Genomic DNA, 22,992 nt, shown 5'->3' with positions numbered 1-22,992 from the left:
CTTTTGTTCTCTTCAGGACTTTTATTCACTTTGTCTTCCTTTTTGTGATCTACAAATTTCTTGCCGTATAGGCACATGGTGTTTATCACCCTTTGGATATCGGTTCTGTGTTTCCTATTGATGGCATGGTTTAATCTCAGTCTCAACGAGTGGTTGGATTTCTGTAAATCTTTGATATCAAAACTGCAAATAGTAACTGTAAAAATATTGAATGATGATCCTAAAACAAACAAAACAATCAATTAATACATTTTTATATCTGTAAAGGTATATATATATATATATATATATATATATATATATATATATATATATATATATATATATATATATATATATATATATATATATATATATATATCTGGACAAAGACAAGGTACCCTGAAGTTAGATTTTCTTCCACGATAAATCTGAAGACCATCGTATCAAAGACAACGTGTGCTGAAAACACTCAGGATCACATTAGAAGCATAATCTATTTATTTATACCGTTATTTTATTCACTGATGATGTCTTTGTGTGTATTTTGTAATTTTGTTTGTTTCTCTCACAACTGTCACAATATAGAAGCCCATTATCTTGCAAAAACTGAAGTCTTTTCACGACCCGCAATACTGCTTTATTTGCCTTCTTGTTCGGTTTCTTTTTCTTGAGAAAACTATCATAAAATGTGCTTGAGATATTTTATCTTTTACCTTTATTTTGTCTCGAAGTTTTCGAGCAAATTTTTAGTCAGTTTTGAATGTTTTATGAACTCAATGACAGGACCTGCAGTCAGGAAACTGTTTTGAGTACACACAAAAAGTGAACTCAATGACAGAACCCGCAATCACGACACTCTTTTGAGAACACCCAAAAATGAACTTATGGACAGGACCAGCATAAATGAAACTTTTGAGTACACAGAAAAATGAACTCATGCTCACATTTAAAGAAGTTGGATCTTATAAGTTTGCTCTGACTAGGGTTATACAATAAAGTAACAAAATCTTTTTGATTATGATAGTGTTTTTGCCTATATATTGTGTTTGTATCTATATAGTGTGTGTGTATCTATATATTGTGTATCTATATATAGTGTTTGTATCTATATATAGATGAACCAATTTCGATAATATTATCAGATTCTAAGCATAACGTTTTGTTAAAAATGATTTTTTATATAAATTTTGCCTTTTTAGTTTTAAATTAATTGTTGAACTTCAGACAATATATTAATCATGGAATTTGTTTGGAGATGATAACTCTTTCAATGTCATGTCAAAAGATCACAAAGAACGCTTTGGGGCAGCAAGTTTTTATAGGCTGAAAATGGATAAATGCATCTCAGATTAAAACTAAGAGATTCAAACTTAGAGCAGCTCTGAAAATGTATGCCAAGTATTTACTTAAATTTGCAGCATTTTATGAAAGTGTGAGACATAGTCACGAAGCTGTATAAGCACATACAGTGAAATCAAATTTCATAAATTTTGATATTCTATAGCGACGCTGGGTAAGAGGTTAGAGTAACTGAAATGTTAGTACATTATTGTTTGAATTTCTTAAATAATGTTAAATTGCAAATGTACTGAGAGAGACTAAGTTGAATTTGTAAGTGTGGAGCGCGGAGTTTGTTCGAGTCCAGTATTTGTGCTCAAACAGTTGTGTGACTCTTTCATGAAAACCAGCCATATCCGTCAAAATGCATTCTTTAATGAAACGCTACCCATAATCCAACTGTATATACATGTTTTAATACAGAAATGCTTATATGAACGTGGAGAAAAAATTAAGAACTGTTTGTACATCTTATACAGTCTTAGCAATATTAGGATTTAATTTTTCAGTAAATTGTATTGAAAGCAATTTTTAAAAATTCCTATAATACAAATGTGTATTATTTTAATATTTCATTTTTTATTCCTAACTATAATATACTAGAAAGTTGAATTGTATAAAGAATTTATATTTACATGCATTTATACTATTGATAGTTGTAAAAAAAAAAAAAAACGAGATCACTACCGACTTCATACTCAGTAATAGTTAATTTAGAAATAAAAAAATTCTTTAAGTAATAGAGTTTAATATTTTGATATTATACCGGTACATTAAATTCAGTAAACTAATTTTCTACTAATGATTGTTGAATTAGTCCCAAATATTGAATTTTTTACACACTTTTGGCTATCGTGAATTTATTCGATATTTAATTATTTGTATAATATCCTAAAGACAGAAATTAAAGAATCGTATGAAGTTGGTAAGCTTGAAGAAGTTTATATATATTTCTGGTATCTAAAATATAAAGTTTATGTATATGTATTTCTGTATCTAGAATGTAATCTTATCTATCAAGTGTTTCAATAAATTAGTTCGACTCGCCAGAAACCCAAAGCTTCGTTTTTTCTTACAGTCGGTTCCGTGCCTCTCGTTAGGTTTTTTCCCAAGATGTATGCCTATCTACACCGAAAGGGATGACAACTCTCTCTCTCTCTCTCTCTCCAAAGTGTATAATCTGTTTTCTGCTGTCATAAAACATCTTACCTTGAGTATCAACTCACTCAATAATGTATCCATCTCTAACACTTCTATAAAGTCATATTTAGGGCCGGTTCATCAGTGGTATGTTAAAATAATTTCAAAACATCGGTGTGATGCAGTTATATCAAAATGCTACACAAATAGGCAGCATGCGAAAGTTTAGGTTAGTTTTGATGTAAGTCCGCCATGGTCGTGTATTCGGCATAAATAAAAAGGAAATAATTTCACTTACAGACATGTTATCACTAACCAAAGCAACGAATTAAACATCCTGTCTGATGGAGCTCTGGGACTCAAAAGGTAGCAGTGTAAGGCTGATTGCCCTTGAATGAAGTTTACAGTCCCTTGAAGCTGGCATTAACGTACACAAACATAAGCGCGCGTGCGCACACACACACACACACACACAGAGGCAAAGGGATGACTGAACTGTCAAGTTACACTTGATAATTGTCATGGAAATAGGTAAATAAGTACCGGTATGATTTTAATTATTTCATTCAGGTGATTAGTGAAACTTATAATGGACTAAGATATTTACTAATGTAACATTTTTTGAAAGTTTTTGCATATCTGTTACTTAAAATCGACCAAAAATTCGTCACGAAATATACCAAGCACCTAGGTATTAACCCCTAACTGTCACACAGTATTTCTTCCAAATCAACAAGAGCGAAATTTATTTGGTGACCCGTGGTATAACTGGTTTCTTTGCATTTCTGAGATGTCGGTGCACTGGAGACGAGAGGAACTCCTGTCTCATTCTCAAAAATTTCGTCTGCTCCTCAGCTGATTCCGTCCTTTCTTTGAGGTTTTTATTCATCTGCTTTAGAGATTCGTTCTCTTTCTGGGTTGCCAACAGCTTTTTTTCCATCTCTAGACATTCATGTTCTTTCTGCTGGAGAAGAGCTTTCTTTTTCTCCAAATTTAATCTTTCCTCCTCTAGCGTCTTTTTGAGCTCTTCTATCTTTGCATCTGAAGCTTTCTGCAATTCCCGAACAATACTATTGTGTTGTTTCAGTCTCTCTTCTAAGGCTCCTTTCTCTTTCTTGACAGCTTCGAGCTCCTTTTCTATCATTACTTTACTTTTGGTTACATTTTTCAATCGACTGAGTCTGTCTTCATGCTCTGATTTTACAGATGCAAGTTTGGTCTGTAGATGTTTGTATTCCTCATTCTTCTTCTCAAGTTGCTTCGCTAGTTCGTCTCTTTCTATTTCCCTGTCTTCAAATCTTTTTCTAACATCTGCAGATCGTCGTTCAAGTTCTAAATTCAGTTTGCTGTTTTCTATATGCAATTTGCTTAACTCACTTTGCTTTAGGTTCAGTTCAGCTTTTAATTTTTCGACCTTTTCTTGACAATCGGAAAACTGAACCACTAATTTTTCTTTCGACTTTTCCAGAGACTGAAAATTGGCTTGTAATTCGGCGTGCTTCCTTTCCAGATCCTTTATGCTGAGTTTGTCCTCGGACCTTTGCTTTTCAAGTTCTGCCTTTATTTCTCTCAACTCTTTTGTAATATCTTCCTTCATTTTTATCATATCTGTTACCCTAACCCTGCCGCCGCCACCATTTATACCATCACTTGATATACTTCCAGATGCACTACCACTGAAACAAGATGACGCACCATTCCTAGGATCCGGAACATCGCCGTCTGCAGCTGCTCCTGTGGGTATCTGAAGTAGAATGTACTTCGATGAAATACATCTTTCTACTATTGTATTCCATCCATTCAACTATTCATTCATCCGTACATCCATCTATCTTCTCTCTCTCTCTCTCTCTCTCTCTCTCTCTCTCTCTCTCTCTCTCTCTCTCTATATATATATATATATATATATATATATATATATATATATATATATATATATATATATATATATCTGTCTGTCTGTCTGTCAATCTATCTATCCAGCTAGTTAGCTAGCAAACTCATGCAGTAAAAGTAGGAATAGTTGCGATGCATTGTGTAGTTGAATTGGTATGGGGTGAGGGCGCCTTTGGCATATGTTTTGGTAATGGTTTACATCTAAGTACATTAAATGATCGTTTTCTTGTGTTGGTAGAGTACTGAACGTGTTTCACATGCAAAAGTTTCGACATAACAGTCAAATCTAAATAACAGTCAAATCGAAATAACAGTCACATCGAAATAACAGTCACATCTAAATACAGAAATATAATGTACAAAGAAATTCAGAAGAAATATTACCTGTGCAGATTTATCTTGTATATATCTTTTATATATTCCCTTGGGCCGTCCTACAGTCTTACGATCACTTAAATCTGAAAGTCACAATAAATAAAGTAAATAAATATTTTGAAGATAAGAAAATACAGCGATTTACTAATTCATTTTCTTACTTCCTTTATTGGTTGAAAAAATCTCAGGATAAAATAAATGGTCATGTATATTTATCTGTTTAGAGGTGGGTTTGTTTTCTCCACACAGAGAGCAAATGAAGAGTTAATCTTTGTTCTCCATGTGTCACATTTTTTAACACCTGTGTTAGATGATACAGTATAGCAATGGCAACTTTCCAACATTAATTTACGAAACAATTACAATACACTTATTCGACACTGTATTCTGTAATCACTAGACTTTAGAAACAAAATCAAAGAACAAAGAAGGGCAAAATAAAATGGGGTAATTTAGAAATGTCACAAACTGCTATAACTGGATATGGCTTTATATACTTGGTTATTCGAATAGGTTTAAGTTTCGGACAGAGTTAGACGCATGGTCAGAAAGATATTCGTCACAACATAATAGATAACAATGTTTGTAGACCGTACCCCAAATGAAGTCACATAAGTTGTTTGGTTGCAAGCAAATTAGTCTTATTGAACCTGATTCCCACATGGCTTCTGGAGATATCCGCCATACCCATGGCCGAGATCTCACAACGCCAGGCTAGAGCGCGGTTGGACGAAAGTATAAAATTCCTGCTTCTGTACATATTAGCTTAACTCAGAGCACCATTTTGTTACGAACCTATAATAATCCTCTGTTTTGGAATATGTCCAGTATACAACCTATTCATAAATCTGTTTTGGAAGATGTCCAGTACACAGCTATAATAATCCTCTGTTTTGGAAAATGTCCAATATACAACCTATAATTATCCTCTGTTTTGGAAAATGTCCAGAATACAAACATTGATAATAATCTATTTTGGAAAATGTCCAGTATACAACCTATACAAATCCTGTTTTGGAAAATGTCCAGAATACAACCTATAATAATAATCTGTTTTGGAAAATGTCCAGTATACAACCTATTCATAAATCTGTTTTGGAAAATGTCCAGTATACAACCTATTCATAAATCTGTTTTGGAAAATGTCCAGTATACAACCTATTCATAAATCTGTTTTGGAAAATGTACAGTATACAACATATTCATAAATATGTTTTGGAAAATGTCCAGTATACAACCTATAATAATCCTGTTTTGGAAAATGTCCAGTATACAACCTATTCATAAATCTGTTTTGGAAAATGTACAGTATACAACATATTCATAAATCTGTTTCACTCTGAGGGTTACATAGGAGTCTGCCATTTTATTTAGGCACTGTCTTATAAGCAATTAAAGGCACAGAGAGTTAAAGATGTGCGTCTGTACGTAAGAATGTTCGTTTTAAAAGAACTTGCTCTCATTCATTTTGTCTTTTAAATTTCTTTTCGATTCAACGCATGAGCGCATGTCAAGACAAAAATGCAAACATCTAAATAAGACCCACTGTCACACACATAATAATTGTATGATTTATTCTTTCAGTTAAAGTCAGTTATTATCTTTTTAAAATTGTTGTAATGATATATCTAAATCAACATTTTATACACAAAGTACACCAAGGACGGACAACTTATGTTCAGAAATCTGTACAATTTTCGTAAAGCTCTGCATTTTTGCCTCACGTTTTTGAGTTGTTGTTGTTTGGTTTTTAAAATGAATTTGATATTTACGGTGAATACACCAGACCTGGAAGTAGCAAAGCTATCGAAAGAAACTAAAATTATTTTCGAATATAATATTTCAGTTGAAGCTGAAAATGTTTCTCAATGTTCAGTGATACAGACATTATACAGGTTTGTGATCAGTCATACAGACATACAGTTTTGTGATAGCTATACAGACATCAAGTAGTTTTGTATTAATCATACAGACATCATAAAGTAGTGTGATAGTCATAAAGACATCATAAAGTAGTGTGATAGCCATACAGACATTATACAGTAGTGTGATAGTCATACAGACATCATACAGTAATGTGATAGTCATACAGACATTATACAGTAATGTGAGAGTCTTACAGACATTATACAGTAGTTGTGATCACTCATACAGACATTATACAGTAGTGTGATATTCATACAGACATCATGCAGTTTTGTGATAGTCATACAGACATTATACAGTTTTGTGATCAATCATACAGACATCATACAGTTTTGTGATCACTCGTACAGACATACAGGTTTGTGATAGTCATACAGACATTATACAGTTTTGTGATCAGTCATACAGACATCAAACAGTTTTGTGATCACTCATACAGACATTATACAGTTCTGTGATCAATCATACAGACATCATACATTTTTGTGATCAGTCATGCAGACATTATACAGTTTTGTGATCACTCATGCAGACATCATACAGTTTTGTGATCAGTCATGCAGACATTATACAGTTTTGTGATCAGTCATAAAAACATCATACAGTTATGATAGTAATATAGACGTCATACAGTTTTGTGATTACTCATACAAACATTTTACAGTTTTGTAATAGACATACAGACATCATGCAGTAGTGTGATAGTCATACAGACATCATACAGTTTTGTGATAGTCATAAAGACATTAGACAATTTTGTGGTCACTCATACAGTTTTTTGATAGTTATAAAAACATCATGCAGTAGTGTGATAGTCATACAGACATCATACAGTTATGCAGTGTTTCTCAAACTTTTTTGTCTTGCGGCGCACCAAAAAGATCTAAAAAAAATTCACTCAAACAGACATCCTACAGTAGTGTGATAGTCATACAGACATTATACAGTTTTGTGATAGTCATAAAGACAATATACAGTTTTGTGATCACTCATACATACATCATACAGTTTTTTGATAGTTATACAAACATCATGCAGTAGTGTGAGTGTCATACATACATCATACAGTTTTGTGATAGTCATAAAGACATTATACAGTTTTGTGATTAGTCATATAGACATCATACAGTGTTGTGATAGTCATACAGACATCATGCAGTTTTGTGATCAGTCATGCAGACATCATATTGCAGTAGTGTGATAGTCATACAGACATCATACAGTAGTGTGATAGTCATACAGACATCATAAAGTAGTGTGATATTCATACAGACATCATACAGTAGTGTGATAGTCATACAGACATCATACAGTAATGTGATAGTCATACAGACATCAGACAGTAGTGTGATAGTCATACAGACATCATACAGTAGTGTGATATTCATACAGACATCATACATGTGATAGTCATACAGACATCATACAGTAGTGTGATGGTCATACAGACATCATGCAGTAGTGTGATAGTCATACAGACATCATACAGTAGTGTGATAGTCATACAGACATCATACAGTAGTGTGATGGTCATACAGACATCATACAGTAATGTGATAGTCATACAGACATCATACAGTAGTGTGATAGTCATACAGACATCATACAGTAGTGTGATAGTCATAAAGACATCATACAGTAGTGTGATAGTCATAAAGACATCATACAGTAGTGTGATAGTCATACAGACATCATACAGTAGTGTGATAGTCATACAGACATCATACAGTAGTGTGATGGTCATACAGACATCATACAGTAGTGTGATAGTCATACAGACATCATACAGTAGTGTGATAGTCATACAGACATCATGCAGTTTTGTGACGGTCATACAGACATCATACAGTAGCGTGATAGTCATAAAGACATCATACAGTAGTGTGATAGTCATACAGACATCAGACAGTAGTGTGATAGTCATACAGACATCATACAGTAGTGTGATATTCATACAGACATCATACATGTGATAGTCATACAGACATCATACAGTAGTCTGATAGTCATACAGACATCACACAGTAGTGTGATAGTCATATAGACATTATGCAGTTTTGTGATAGTCATACAGACATCATACAGTAGTGTGATGGTCATACAGACATCACACAGTAGTGTGATAGTCATACAGACATCATACAGTAGTGTGATAGTCATACAGACATCATGCAGTTTTGTGATAGTCATACAGACATCATACAGTAGTGTGATAGTCATACAGACATCATGCAGTTTTGTGATAGTCATACAGACATCATACAGTAGTGTGATAGTCATACAGACATCATGCAATAGTGTGATAGTCATGCAGACATCATGCAGTAGTGTGATAGTCATACAGACATCATACAGTAGTGTGATAGTCATACAGACATCATGCAGTAGTGTGGTTGCATATTGGGGGTTCTACTAATAATGTACGTACGCATAGGAAAAAAGGGGGGAGGGTGAAACCTCGATAATAATTTGTTTGAAACGTCACCTGTTCGACTGGGTTAAGTCGGCGTTTGAATTTTAGCGGACACTAGATAAACTTTTTAAAATTACGCAGCTTATTTCATTGATGCAGCCAGACATTCAACGTCCGTGGACTATCTGTTTTACTAAACACGTTAATATCAATAATCCTTTATGGTTTCTGCGTAAATTAAATACAGGCCGCGCTATAGAATTGGGGGGGGGGGTACGTCAAGCGTACGTACGCAGGTGGGTGTGTGGTACGTGGTTCGTTAGTGATGGACAAGGAACATAAATTATGATTTTCAAGTCGTGCCATAACCACAATTTTCATTTTTACTAGACACGTAACAATTCTTGGAATGTGAAATTTCGTTTAATATTTACAAAGTAATATGACCGTCAGACCACACGAATATTCTCAAATAAGATGCGAGCAGGACCACACCAAAATTAGAACTTAATATTCATACTCGATTACATTTCTTCCTCTTGGTCTTGTTCAGTTAAATCATTGAAAGGAATACCATGAAAAACGCCAGGTTACAAAGTATCGCACGAAAGTATGTAAAGACAGTAAAGACATAACAATCTGTCCAACTCTAATTAAACAAATGTTAGTCGATATTTATATCTTAGCTGTAGCTTCTCTCTTGTAATATGCAACCAAAACGAATTAACTACTGCTAATTCCACTTTTAGTAGTGAGTCCTAATTGGAAAATGCAATAATCGAGAATGCAAGAGAAGTGAAACTCATTACACCCTTTCTGTTTGATTACGTATAAACCTTAGGAAGGTTAGAATAATTTATTCTTATTCTCCTTATAAGGAATAATGGGACTTTTGTCCAAGCCGTTTGATTAATCAAAATATAGTGTAAGTACCTGACAGTGTCCGATTGACATTATTTCCACCATGACCTTCTAGTTCATTAGCCACATGACCATATCCGTAACAAGCAAGGGTGGACAGAAATATTCCATATGTTTCTGGTTTCGACTGAAATGAGAGTGAATTATTGTTATTATTATTATTATTATTGCTTCTGCTGCTGATTTTGCTATTGTTGTCCGTTCATTCCTTTCTGACATACATACATACATACATACATACATACATACATACATACCTTAAGGAGATGGTACAAAAATTCTTCGGTCTTCTCCGGCTCAGGAGCAGGTTTATTTTTTAAGCTGATCCATTGGTCCGGGGTGAAGACCCCCTTCTCTATCAGGGGATCAATGATATGTGCAACAATCAGCGCCCTCTTGATAAACCCCCATTTTTTCAGAATCTTCTGCTCGTCACTCGGCAATAACCCACTGCTAAACGATGCTGACCTGCGCATTCCATCCATTTAAGCTGAAAAATTTCCGTAAATTGTGAAAGGAAATATTTTCCTTACAAATTATATCAGTTCAATTGAGTGTTGTTTTATTTTTAAATATAAAATTAGTCAAACAGTCTATCGCCAGGCTTTGATACCTTTCACCTAGCAGGAAATTTAGCTTAAGAATATAAGTTAGTTTGGAAAATTAAAAATTAATGCATTATAGATTTTATTTCACGAGTTTGTAAATAATAGATCTGCCCGTTTTCAATACACTTGCTTTTGGAATGGGTAAAGCTTTTTTATTTTTTTTAATGTCAGTAAATTTTCAGCATCTCAAGCGATGTTGTGATCATTTCTATCAATGTCAATCTATTAAGGTCAAGTAAGGTCTTCTCGTAGGATCTTTGTCAGTCTCTCTGTCGTTTGTCCAGTTTGAGAATTATACAGGAAATTTCAAACATGCCGCAATACGTGCTTTTGTTGTTGTTGTTATTTTACCCCAACCCGATTCGCTAACCCACATCCCGGCATAAACTGAGTAATAGATTTTTTTTTTAAATTAAAGGATTTTAATCATGAAAAAATATTCATCATAATCTAACTGGGTTAGAACATAACCACCTGAATTATCTTGTCGCATTATATGAATTGTTTTTTTTTTCCAAGATAATTTAATGTAACATTATGGATGGTCGAAAAGAGTATTGACTTAAGAGTTTTCGGTGCTAGAATGGAGAGTTACAGTTCCACTATAGTTTCAGAGTCAGGTCATATCACAACTCTGCCTTCCAGCATCTTAAATTTTTTACAAGAAAAACTCCACCATTTGCTAAGACAGTTACTTGACCCTTTGAGAAAGGATCACGGGGGGGGGGGGGGAGGTGGCATTGGAGAGGGACTGTTAGATGGTACTGAAGCCGGTGAGGGCCTCGAGATCGTCGAGTACTTATACATGTACAAGTTAACAACCACCTCCAACACCACCGCAATATTAATAATAATAATAATAATAATAATAATAATAATAATAATAATTAGTTTCATAATTTCATTCTCAATGATAACAATATTTGCAGAATTAAGTATTCTATAGATAATGCTGAAATGTTACTAGCATCTTTGGAAAGTATAACCTTGGCGATGTATGGGACGATGCTCTCTCTCTCTCTCTCTCTCTCTCTGATTGCCAATATTCTTCTGCTTGAGCTTTGATTGAAGCTTTGGATGAGAGAAACAAATTTTGAAATAATACGTAAGTGTTAAAGTTGCTGCGTTGCACATTAAGAGCGTTTTGGGTTCTATGTCATTCAATTCTTGACCATGTGCGCCTTCCTGGACACGGTCTTTTGTCATTAGTCGATGGACACCGATGTCACCTTTGGCACTAGCAATGTCCAAATTTCTTACAGAAAGTATGTAATGTATTATACTTTATATTTCTTTCTGTGCTCTACCGATGAAAACATTTATAGATTTTGTATTTTTAATTGTGTAGGATATTGCTGTGATACCATCTGAGACAACTGCAGTTTTGTCCAAATATGTGCAGACGGTTTATATTTTTGTAATGTACGGTCTATACATTTAAGTCCATGCAAAATATATATTATTAACATTTATCGAACCATGTTGTCGACTTCAAGTAAGGCTGGTCGATCAATTTTTAAAATACGTTATAAAGTCTTGCTGATCTAGTAATTTGTATCACTTTCTTTGATATTGGTGCATTACATATCGAAACCTTCATTTGATTTATTTAACTAGACAATTTCAATATATATTTAACTAATTTTCAGGTGGCTTTACCTTTTAAAACTTGATCTTCATCATAATTTTTAGCAAACGGTCCACTTTGATGGCTGTACAATATGCCCCTGGGGAAGTTGCATTATAACTGCATCACTTACTAATCCGTGTTCTTACATCAGCTCTTTATCTTCACTCCAGGATGTTCTGCTCCGCAAAATTATAAATTATTTTAGACTATGTATATTTGTGACTTTCAAGTCAGCTATTGCGTACACAATCTGACTGTATCACTGGGATCTTTTGCATAATTCGCATGATGAAAATTTATCACCATTTTATTTCTTGCAGTTCTTGTATTTTGTGTAAACATTCCAACCAAATTCTTAATAACGACATTATATATTTACTCATTAAGGAGAAACATTTCACCTCCGGTGAGTGCCGAACAACATAACTCTCAATGCATCATCGCATGTTATACTGCAATCACGTGGGTCAGCTACTACAACGTCATACAAACAAACGGTATAAACGGTAAGTCAGTTCTAGGAAATGTCAGTTTTTGTAACCTATTATTAATGCGTCAATGTTTATTGATTTTTTATTTTAGTATGTCCCCAACACGAGCGTGTTAGTGCAAAAATACTATTTTATTCTAGCAGTTCCATATATGTTGCTGTTGTTGTACCCCTGCATGAGTTGGTTCATGCAAAATGTTATACTGCCTTTGCACCCCACCCCAATTCATATAGTCAGGTTCCCTGTTAAAAAATTAAAATTAACTGTCAATCCGTTTTATTGCGTATTGAAGTTGTAAACCGAAGACAAAATATATGCTACACTTTTTATATGGAGAATAAATAGTGCACGTTTCTGATTCAAGGGGAAGTGACGTCTGTTTCCAGTACTATTTCATAACTATTAGACATGTAGATCGGAGTCTAGTTTATGTTTTTGGGGTTTTCACGTGAAATTTTCATTCTCACACAACCGTGAGTTTAGTTCTCGTACTTCGGATACAATCCGATACATTTTCAACGATACATTGTACCTTTTGGTCTATTCAAACTAAACAAAAAATATTTCAGTATGTTTCATCTGAGCAGTTAGCTTTCTTCCAAATGACATGAAAACGACAAACTAAAGTGTGAACATAGCTGGATCTGCTTGGTAAGAAAATATTGTATATTGTATTGAGAGAAGAAGAAGAAAACACAACAGAAGCAGTCTGTCTCCAAAAACTGCTACGGTTATATTGAACCATGTGTTTCTTCCTGGTTTGTATTGAAATTTGCTACACATCACGAAAATGAATCTGTGGAAGTTGTTGTCAAACTGTTAGTTTGTTTTGATGTCAGCTTCTAAGGAATCAACTATTATCGAACATGTGGATCAAAATAGAGGAATGTTTTAGACATTTTGTGTCACCATTACCAGAAGTAGTATTGTTTTCATATAAAGAAAACGAACTGATCGAACTCCAGTAATTTGTGTAGCTCCTGTTTCTTCCGTCATTTTCGTTTTGATTCTTTGTTTGTTTTGTGTCGTACGTAAAAATGTTGCTCGTGCGTTGGCACCATTGTCAATGCGTCATGATTTTATCATTGTGGTACTGTTGTTGATGCCTTGTCCACGTGTTACCCTTTCGAGCATATAACTTTTTTCCTACTTTGACCTTTAGAATAATCATAAAATATTATGAAAATTTTACCATACTATCTTTGATGTAAATTTGTTATTCTTTTCTTATCAGATCTTCATTTAAAAATTGTGGTGCCTATAAAAATGAGGAATTTTACAAATTTTTCTTAACTGCGTTTGAAATGAAAACGATTATTATTGAAAATAATAATAAATAGAAGATTTATTATTATTTTCAATAATAATCGTTTTCATTTTCACTGGGTAGAAAATATTGATAACCATTCAAATCTTGTGACAACTTTTGCATCAGAGTTCGGAGAAGCGGATTCATCTCTCTCTCTCTCTCTCTCTCTCACACACACACACACACACACACACACACACACACACACACACATTCCTGAACGTATTAAGTACATTAGTATTAAAGACTTACTGTGAGTTTTATTCATTATGCGTTTAGAACACTATTTATTATAGTGCAGGAATTTTGTGGGTATGCCTATATGCCGTGTTATCTGACACTCAGTGGCTGTAATTCTTCCAAAAAGATCTATCCGTCGTATGTAGCACACCATGGTTTTTCTTGTACCTGAGCTAATTACTGTAATACTCATCAAATTTAATTTCGGTGGGACAAAAACATATAAATATGATATAGCATCGCTGTCTCGAGTCGTGTTTTGAGTGCAGGGTACGATGACCTCGTAGTTGTTGTTTACAAGTGATCCAATTGTTTGACGACACGAAACGCACGTCATCTTATCCACTAAGAGGATCTCAAGAAAAAATTCGATCACGTTTTGGTACACTGTTTGAGAAATGATTTTTCCATTTTAGTTCAGCCTTTACAGTGACGTAGCATACCAAAAAAAATATTATTCATCAAATTATCCACACTTGTTACCTTAAGCACACCAGTTAAAATTATTATCCTTTATTTGTGCATTATGACGTACTTCGTGTGAATGAATATACTGAAGAAAGAATCCATCCTTGCCTGGTTGTGTTTTCCAATTCATAATTTTCTTACCATACATGCGTACGAAGGCAGTTGTTTTTTAAGTCCAAGACCAGTCAACTCAATGTTATGTGTACAAATAAAAAAAAATATGTATATATATCATAGTGTGTACTTACATAATATTTCATGAAACTGAAACGCAAACGAATAAACTGCTTTCTCGCCTTTTCGAAAAACGTCCATATATTTGTAAATTAGAACAAAACAAGCCTGCGTATTTACAATTAAGTGCATACTATATATTGAAAAGTCCTGACTCGTGTCGAATTGACTATAGTCATATGATCGACGTTGTTTTCTACAACGTCAGAAAAACTGAAACCTTATACTCTTATCTATATGTACTATAAGCTTTGAAATATAGACCACGTTTGACAAGCATTTAAATATCCGTCTTGGTTGAACTGAAATAAACACCCATATAGCCCTTTTTCTTACTAATCAGGTTTTCATCTCTAGCCAATAATAATAATAATAATTAGAAGAAGAAGAAGAAGATTAAAATGATGCTGTAACTAATTAGCTTAGTATCATAGCGGTCCTCGATTAGATCCTCGGTTTAATAACCTGTTTTGTGTTTGATTTAAAAGAATTATGACATCATATCTTACGACAATGGACCAGGACAACAACAACAACGACAACAAGAAGTACAACAGCTTCCTTACCTGTGCTTTTACCCCAGGTTTTATTCAGTCATTTCTAAGGACTAGGCCGAATGTCCATAAGACTGAATGTCAAAATAAGTTGTAGTGGTTGGCGACTTTCGCGTTTATTTTGTTGCGAATGTGCTTTTGTGATTATTATTTCGCTTTCTGAATTCAACTGTTTTGCCAACATATTGCCTATCATATAACTTTCATGTCAGAAAATAGATTGCACTTTTTGCGCCGCATCCTAACCTCTTGATTGATCGTGTAGCTAACTCTTGTGGTCGAATTTCTGAGGAATTCGGTCTCTGACATATGCTTGCGAATTAGGCAAGGCCTGTCCTTGCAGTGGGATGTTCCTGAATCGGCGTTCTTGTCTGAAGTTACCATGACACGTATGAGATGGTCCTTGCGATTTTTATGTCTACCGAACGCAACCTTAGGAACTTATTGAAATATAGCCTTCAGACGTTCGGCTGATTCAATATGGCGCCAATGCTTCTGAACATCTAGCGAAACAAAATATTAAACCAAGGGCTTTCACGAATGAGTGAATGAAGTCTCATCACCATAATAATAGAATGTCAAAAGCCATCGATTCTATTATCAGGTAAAAGTAAACTGGACATACAATGTATGGAATCCTCATATTCCATGGAGTGAGAAATTCAGACAGACAGACGGAGGACTACTGTAACAGATGAATACAAGGCAGTGTCGGATTGCTAGGCCAGCTTAACCCCACCTGAAATATGTTTTTTCCCAACATATATATGTGAAATATGTATTTTCAGTTCGGCTATAAATTAAATGGAAAATTTATCAGTCAATTACTAGTATCATATTTCCGCTTTTAATTGCTGGGCTACAATTGTGTCTGTTAAATACGACATCGTATTTAAAATGAATGATATCTTTCCCAAACAGAATCAGAAAAATTACCATTTATCAATTGTCGAATTATCACGCTTCCACTCTTAATCAGTCCCTGGTCTACATCCGGGGATGTTATATTCTATGTTCAGTGTAAAATGGCTTCGTGCAATATACATGAAACGCAAGTACACATACACTGAATATACAAAATTCTTCTGAAATGATTTTTTTCTTCTTCTCAAGTCATATAATGGATATAAAGACCATTGATTCTTTATTTGGTATCCTGCTATTATTATTGAACAAAAGGTCAACACGGCTTTTATTTGTGAAGAAAACGTTTCAGAAATATATACAGTGTCCTTTTGCAGCGACTCTTGCCAGAGTTTGACACGCACGTCAGTGCTAAATATAAACATAAGCTCAACGTTTTAATAAAAATGAAACTAGGCAGCAGAGGAATTCAGTCATTGCTGCATGAGAATATACACATCATTCGATCAATGTAGCAAAACAAAAATAAGTTTTATTGGTAGCATCGTTGTTGGGTTCCTCTTGTGACATTACAAGCTCGTGCGTACGTATCCGGCTGTTTACCAAAAGTCGTTCTGCTGTTTCCGTTCAGGCTGTAATTTTGCGACAATTAAATATATAGAACTATAACTCTTAATCAATTGAATTAAGCTACATCAAACTATTCGTATTGCAAGTGAAATATCTAAAACATTAAGATATCCGAATGTAGTGTATAGCATTCAGGTATATGGTATGTCTATCCAAATGATTATCAACGCCAGACTATCGGAGTCAATTTGCCTTAATCGGCAGTTAAGCCAGGCTGGTCGGGATGGGATTCTATTTTGCAACCTATTGGTTATAAGTCACGTACGCTAACCATGGAGCCGCCGTTGTTCTCCATCCCACACCAATACAATCTGAGCTCCTACATATTTCAAGAAATAGCAGATTATGGGTAAACGAACGGTATACATTTCTGAACAAGATCAAAGATATTCTTAACTCGTAATAATCTGGTTTCATGATATGACCCCAAAATTGCAGTGATCTGCGTTATGTTCATATATTACAGTCATATTATACGTATCGTATGCTACAATTTCATTTAAAAAAAAACGTCAACGATTCCTTGGTTACTCTCTCATGGATCGGCATAATGACACATTCCCAACGTTTTCTTTTGAAAAGAAAAGCTCTGTTTTGGAAGATACCATGTCCACAATATGCATACTTTTCTAAGAGTAACATACCTTTTTAAATGATCACTTCAAAAGGGAACAAATCTACAGAGATGAAGTACAAATCCTCTCCCTCTCCATTATTTCAGTTTTTGCATATTTTTATCTGCAATATACTCTCAGGTGCAGTAAATACATTATTACGAATTTGTTTCCAAAAATGGAAATCCACATTTTCAATAGAAAGCAACTTGTTATCAGTTTCTAGAAAAGTGGTTGGTCTTTCACGTACATAATAATTACTCGTCTAGTGACGAACGATTAACAGAATAGAAGTCTGCTATTTATACAAGCGAGAATTTCTAATGCGCTATTTTCATTATTATTTGGCTCACGAATTCTTTACATACAGTACAAATTGACAGTTTATGTTCATAAAGTATAGCGCAGAGCCTGAATGCAGGGATACATATCTGTCCAGGCAAATGCATGGATATTTACTTATCCGGACAAATGTACGGATACGTAATTGTCCGGACAATGCATGTATACTTACTTGTCCGGACAAATGTACTGATACGTAATTGTCCGGACAAATGCATGTATACTTACTTGTCCGGACAAATGCATGTATACTTACTTGTCCGGATAAATGCATGCATACTTACTTGTCCGGACAAATGCATGGATACTAAACTGTCTGGACAAATGATGATCCTATTAAGTACCACAGTCGCCGAACGAGGGGACTCGATAGCCTTGTGGTGGAAAATCGAAATGTCTGACCTAAACAAAATATGTCGCAAGCCCTTAACAAATATAAAAAATAACGTGTCTATTCTCAAATGAGTGTAACTCATCTGCCAAAGACATTTTATCTGCAGGAAGAAGAAAAATAACTTAAAGCCGTATATATCAACACCTGAGAAAATATCTGAAAAGTTCATTAAGTTCTTAACTTACCGCTTGATCCGATATACATAAAGGAACAGCAAAGTCAACGGTCAAAGGTCACTAGTTTTCATTTACAAGTGTTACTGTTCGAAATTGTCAACTGTTCTAAATATGACAGAATGCCAAAAAATAGTTCGATTTTAAACAAACATCGTAATACGACTCACACCAAGCATGCAAATCCTTTTGACAGAGGTGACAGTTTGAGATCAAAATACTTAATATAAATGTCCTTAGACAATGTCCTACCTGGGATTGTGTACATACGTAAACAATAAAATCATTGTCAGTGTCAAATCAAAAATAGACGTGAAAACAAAACATTCGAGAAAGTCATAATAAAAAATTTCAGAATGATGTATATGTGTGTGTGTTTAGACATACATACTTACATACCGGGTTCACTCTGCTAGCCACTTAAAAGTATTATAAATGTTCCGACATTTCTACTGTTGGTGCCACAGAAACTGACACTGTCGCAAATAATCTTTTTGTTGTCCTACATTAGTTTTCTACACATTGTACACTATTTCAGGAAACAAAATTGTTCATATGGTTCTTGTTTTATCCAAATGTCATAGAAAGCAAAGGTAATAAACGTTAGTTTCAGTATTTTTTTATTATCCGCATATATAATGTCATACACGTCCTGCGTAGATTGTACCTTTTTATACAAAAAATACATCAAAGAAAAAGCTTCCATTCGAATAAAATGAACATTTTGATAACGACAAAATCATTTTTCAAAACAGAATGATCATTGCGATGTGATGCCGCATTGTTTGATACGGTAAACAGTAGGCCTAGAGTACATTTTTACCCTAATGTCACTTTCAGAACTAAACATTACATTGTTGCTATTTTTAATGTGGAAATAGGATTACTGGATGCAGTTACTGCAATGCATTAGTGGCGAAGACACGAGTTACAATATATCGATTTTGGTACCACACCATGAAATATATCAGGTATTAGCTTTTAATAGGTAATTTTCTTTTTATTATAGGCAAAACTTGCTCCAAAAAACGAAGTTTAGAAGATTAAACTCGTTCTCCGTCACAACATACTAACTCCCACCAGGGCCGGCGCTACCATATAGGCAAACTAGGCAGCCGCCTAGGGCGCTGATTTCAGGGGGCGCATTTTTAATTTTTTTTTTTATTGTTTATAAATTTTGAAATTGATATTTTCCGGGGGGGGGGGGCCCAGATTCTAACCTTGCCTAGGGCGCCAGATAGTCTGGCGCCGGCCCTGCTCCCACCCATTTTCGTAAACTCGCCCTACTTTAAAAACATGATCTCGTATCGATGCTTAAATTTAGCTATCCAACATACTGGTGCGATATATATTGTTGTAAATGTAAGCGACGATACGAGCCCTTGTGCTTTCATTTGCTGATCATATACATACACGTAACCTAAGAAAGCGGTAGGACCTGGTTGACATAACCTGTCACAGTAAATTAGATATTTGTCGTTTTGTAAACTATTTGACCCTCTCCGAAAACAATGTGAATCAGTCCAATCCATTAATGCGTCGCATCGGATTTATTTTTGTTGTCGAGGAATTAAGGGGGAATAACTTCAGAGAGATACAAACGGCGTTGGGTCCTATTCCTTTATCAAAGATTAATTTCCAAGTCTGTTGTTGTTTTTGTTGTAGGGTTTAACGCCATTGTTCAGCACACGATAGGCTACACATGGCGGCCAGTATTAATGGTGGAGGAAGAACCCTGGAAATGCCCAGAAAGAATCACAGACCCTCGAGAAGCTACTGGCAAGCTTTCTCACGTACCCACATAGTACTAATATTAGTACCCTTACTCCTACCACGTGGACAGGGTACTAACATAAGCATATACGTGTTAATGGAGCAAGCCGGCTGCGATTCACATCCGGCGCTCTTTAAGCCTAATGTCAACAATTTGAACATATTCCTTGCATATAATCCAATAAATTGAGTGGTCCTCTTATTTAATACCGGTAGTATCGAAAATCATTGTAGAAATAGTTGTAAAATCTTGTTTACCTATTTTATCCAATATTTTTGTTTAGATCGTCCGCCATATTAGTTCAGATAATGAATACTTCCGTTCTCAGCTTCTTTTGTTTGTGTGCCATATAAGGACATTGAGACTTTATTTGAAACGTAAACAAATCGTAGTAAAAATTTGGCGTGGTCTGAGTGAGAAATTCTGCGCATTCAAAGTAAATACGATTATCGGCAACTTTGAAATTCCACCAAGAAGCCATTATTCGCCACTTGTTTGATAATAACATAGCGTAGAATATCCAAATATGGTCTGGCAAGAGTTACGTAGAAAAGGGGTCACGGCGAGAGTCTAGCATCATCTGTCATGGTGGACACGGTGAGGTTAGTGTAACCATGCCAATTTATTTTATCGTGTAAGGGCTTAATAAATTCAAAATAAGCCAAACTTCTTTCACAACATGATTATACTTATGTAGTAGATTTATACACTGTTTGTTTTTCTGACTTTAGTGATGATATTTTTTGCTCCATTACATGATATGGGATCAGTTCGTAGCCTCAACCACAACAAATCAAGTTGAGGCTACGACATCGTAGCTAGTACCCACATTGGTCGAATCCGAGACTCGAACCCAAGCAGACAGAGGTGAGATGGCAGTGATCCGCAACGGAGAGCGCTTTAGGCCACTCGGCCACTCGGGGCCCCTCCAAGTCTATAATGTAAGGTAGTTTATATTTATTTGCTCCAGCTCACCAAGTACTCTTTTTTAGGGGGTGGGGGTGGGGGATGTTTCTGCAGGTAGAACTTTTGCTGGCCCACGCAGGGCTAACAAAAAAAAAAGGGGGGGGGCAATTGGGGGTATATCCTCAGGGCCGTAAAGGGGCCCGGGCCGAACAACACTTTTAATTTTATACAAGAATTTTTGTTTATAATAAGAACTAGGATAGGCCAGGGTGTTGCTTACCCCAGGGCCCGTGATCGCTCTCTACGGCCCTGGGCACACACAATCAAGCCATCAAGCGTCGCATGGCATGATGGAAAATCTTATAAAGATATAGTTTTCAAGTGTGAAAATATTGGAATGAAACAAAAGTATAAAAATTATTTCGGCAATAAGTCCATATTTCACACTTAAGTATATAAGCTGGCAACAATATCAAACGCGGAATAGGACCCAAATCCCCCTCCCCATCATTCCCACAACCCAATTGGTTAGAAGATTACCCTCAAATAGTTTCTATCCATTATCTGTCAAAAACCATTTATTATTTATTTACTTAAACAAATTTAAAGTTCTGCACTATATAGAAACCCATATTTAAAGCTAGCTTTCAAACACAGGGAACTGAAATAGGGGCAATATAACTGGACAGTTAGCTGGGAGTCTAAAAGCAATTATATTTGTCATGAGTGAAATTCCCACTTGCTGATAACAAGCTGATGACAGATAAAGCAAACACTGGCAGGCAAGCATCAGAATATAGAGATATTCACACCTGGGGCCTGTCTTAGGAGTATTCGATAACTTTAACTAATGTGAAAAAAATGTCAAAACTTGAATATTTGGTACCATTATACCATTACATAATTTACGTGCTTCTTGTTTATTTATTTAACCTTCAAACACATATAATATCGTTCTTATAATATGAGATTGATTAAAACTTTGAACGGTGGCAAAATTGGGGGGGGGGGGGGCGCCAGAATCTAACCTTGAATCTAACCAGACTCTAAAACTTGAATATTTGGTACCATTATACCCTTACATAATTTACGTGCTTCTTGTTTATTTATTTAACCTTCAAACACATATAATATCGTTCTTATAATATGAGATTGATTAAAACTTTGAACGGTGACAAAATTGGGGCCTCTCTGTGAATTAGCTATAATTTTTATAAAATATGATGGACGAACAAAACAATGGCCTTTATTCAGGACATCCACATCCTCTTCTGTTCTACCTTTTTATACATCAAAAACCATTGGGACTATACTGCTGTACTGCCTCTGACACAGCAAGTCTGGGACTATACTGTACTGCCTCTGTTACATCACGTCTGGGGACTATACTGTATTGCCTGTTACATCACGTCTTGGGAATATACTGTACTGCCTCTGTTACATCAAGTCTGTATTGTACTGCCTCTGTTACATCAAGTCTATATTGTGCTGCCTCTGTTACAGCAAGTATGCGACTATACTATTCTGCCTCTGCTACATCACGTCTGGGGACTATACTGAATTGCCTCTGATACAGCAAGTCTATACTGTACTGCCTCTTACACATCAAGGCTGGGACCATACTGTACTGCCTCTGATACAGCAAGTCTGGGACTATACTGTACTGCTTCAATTACATCAAGTCTGGGACTATATTTTACTGCCTCTGATACATTAAGTCTGGGACTATACTGGACTGCCTCTGCTACATCACGTCTGGGGACTAGACTG

At 35.1% G+C, this 22,992-nt stretch overlaps 1 protein-coding gene across 2 annotated transcripts; it reads right to left on the bottom strand.

Moving 5' to 3' along the window:
• Positions 1-395: 395 nt before the first annotated feature.
• On the bottom strand, positions 396-15,119 carry LOC149788986 (uncharacterized). Of its 2 annotated transcripts, none has more exons than XM_089975818.1 (5): positions 14,986-15,119; positions 10,249-10,481; positions 10,004-10,118; positions 4,741-4,814; positions 396-4,204 (listed from the first exon to the last, which is right to left on the bottom strand). In XM_089975818.1, exons 2-5 carry the CDS (start codon positions 10,474-10,476, stop codon positions 3,206-3,208), a joined length of 1,416 nt encoding a protein of 471 aa, XP_089831944.1. In that variant the 5' UTR covers positions 10,477-10,481; positions 14,986-15,119; the 3' UTR covers positions 396-3,205. The 2 variants fall into 2 exon arrangements, with proteins under 2 accessions (XP_089831944.1, XP_089831943.1); XM_089975817.1 differs by lacking the exon at positions 14,986-15,119 and adding an exon at positions 12,259-12,389.
• Positions 15,120-22,992: the final 7,873 nt, after the last annotated feature.

This window comes from Sinohyriopsis cumingii, chromosome 11, assembly GCF_028554795.1.
Source record: "Sinohyriopsis cumingii isolate HCF-2022 chromosome 11, ASM2855479v2, whole genome shotgun sequence".
Classification (NCBI taxonomy): domain Eukaryota; kingdom Metazoa; phylum Mollusca; class Bivalvia; order Unionida; family Unionidae; genus Sinohyriopsis; species Sinohyriopsis cumingii.
This window is presented reverse-complemented; position numbering and strand designations above follow the sequence as displayed.

Bases quoted from the DNA above. Each gene is read 5' to 3' on its own strand.
- LOC149788986 (XM_089975818.1), bottom strand. From the start codon at position 10,476: ATGGATGGAATGCGCAGGTCAGCATCGTTTAGCAGTGGGTTATTGCCG. The intron at 10,119-10,248 runs GTATGTATGTAT...CTCTCATTTCAG, and splicing joins TTTTGTACCATCTCCTTAAG to TCGAAACCAGAAACATATGG. The intron at 4,815-10,003 runs GTACTTACACTA...TGTGACTTTCAG, and splicing joins TGTCAATCGGACACTGTCAG to ATTTAAGTGATCGTAAGACT.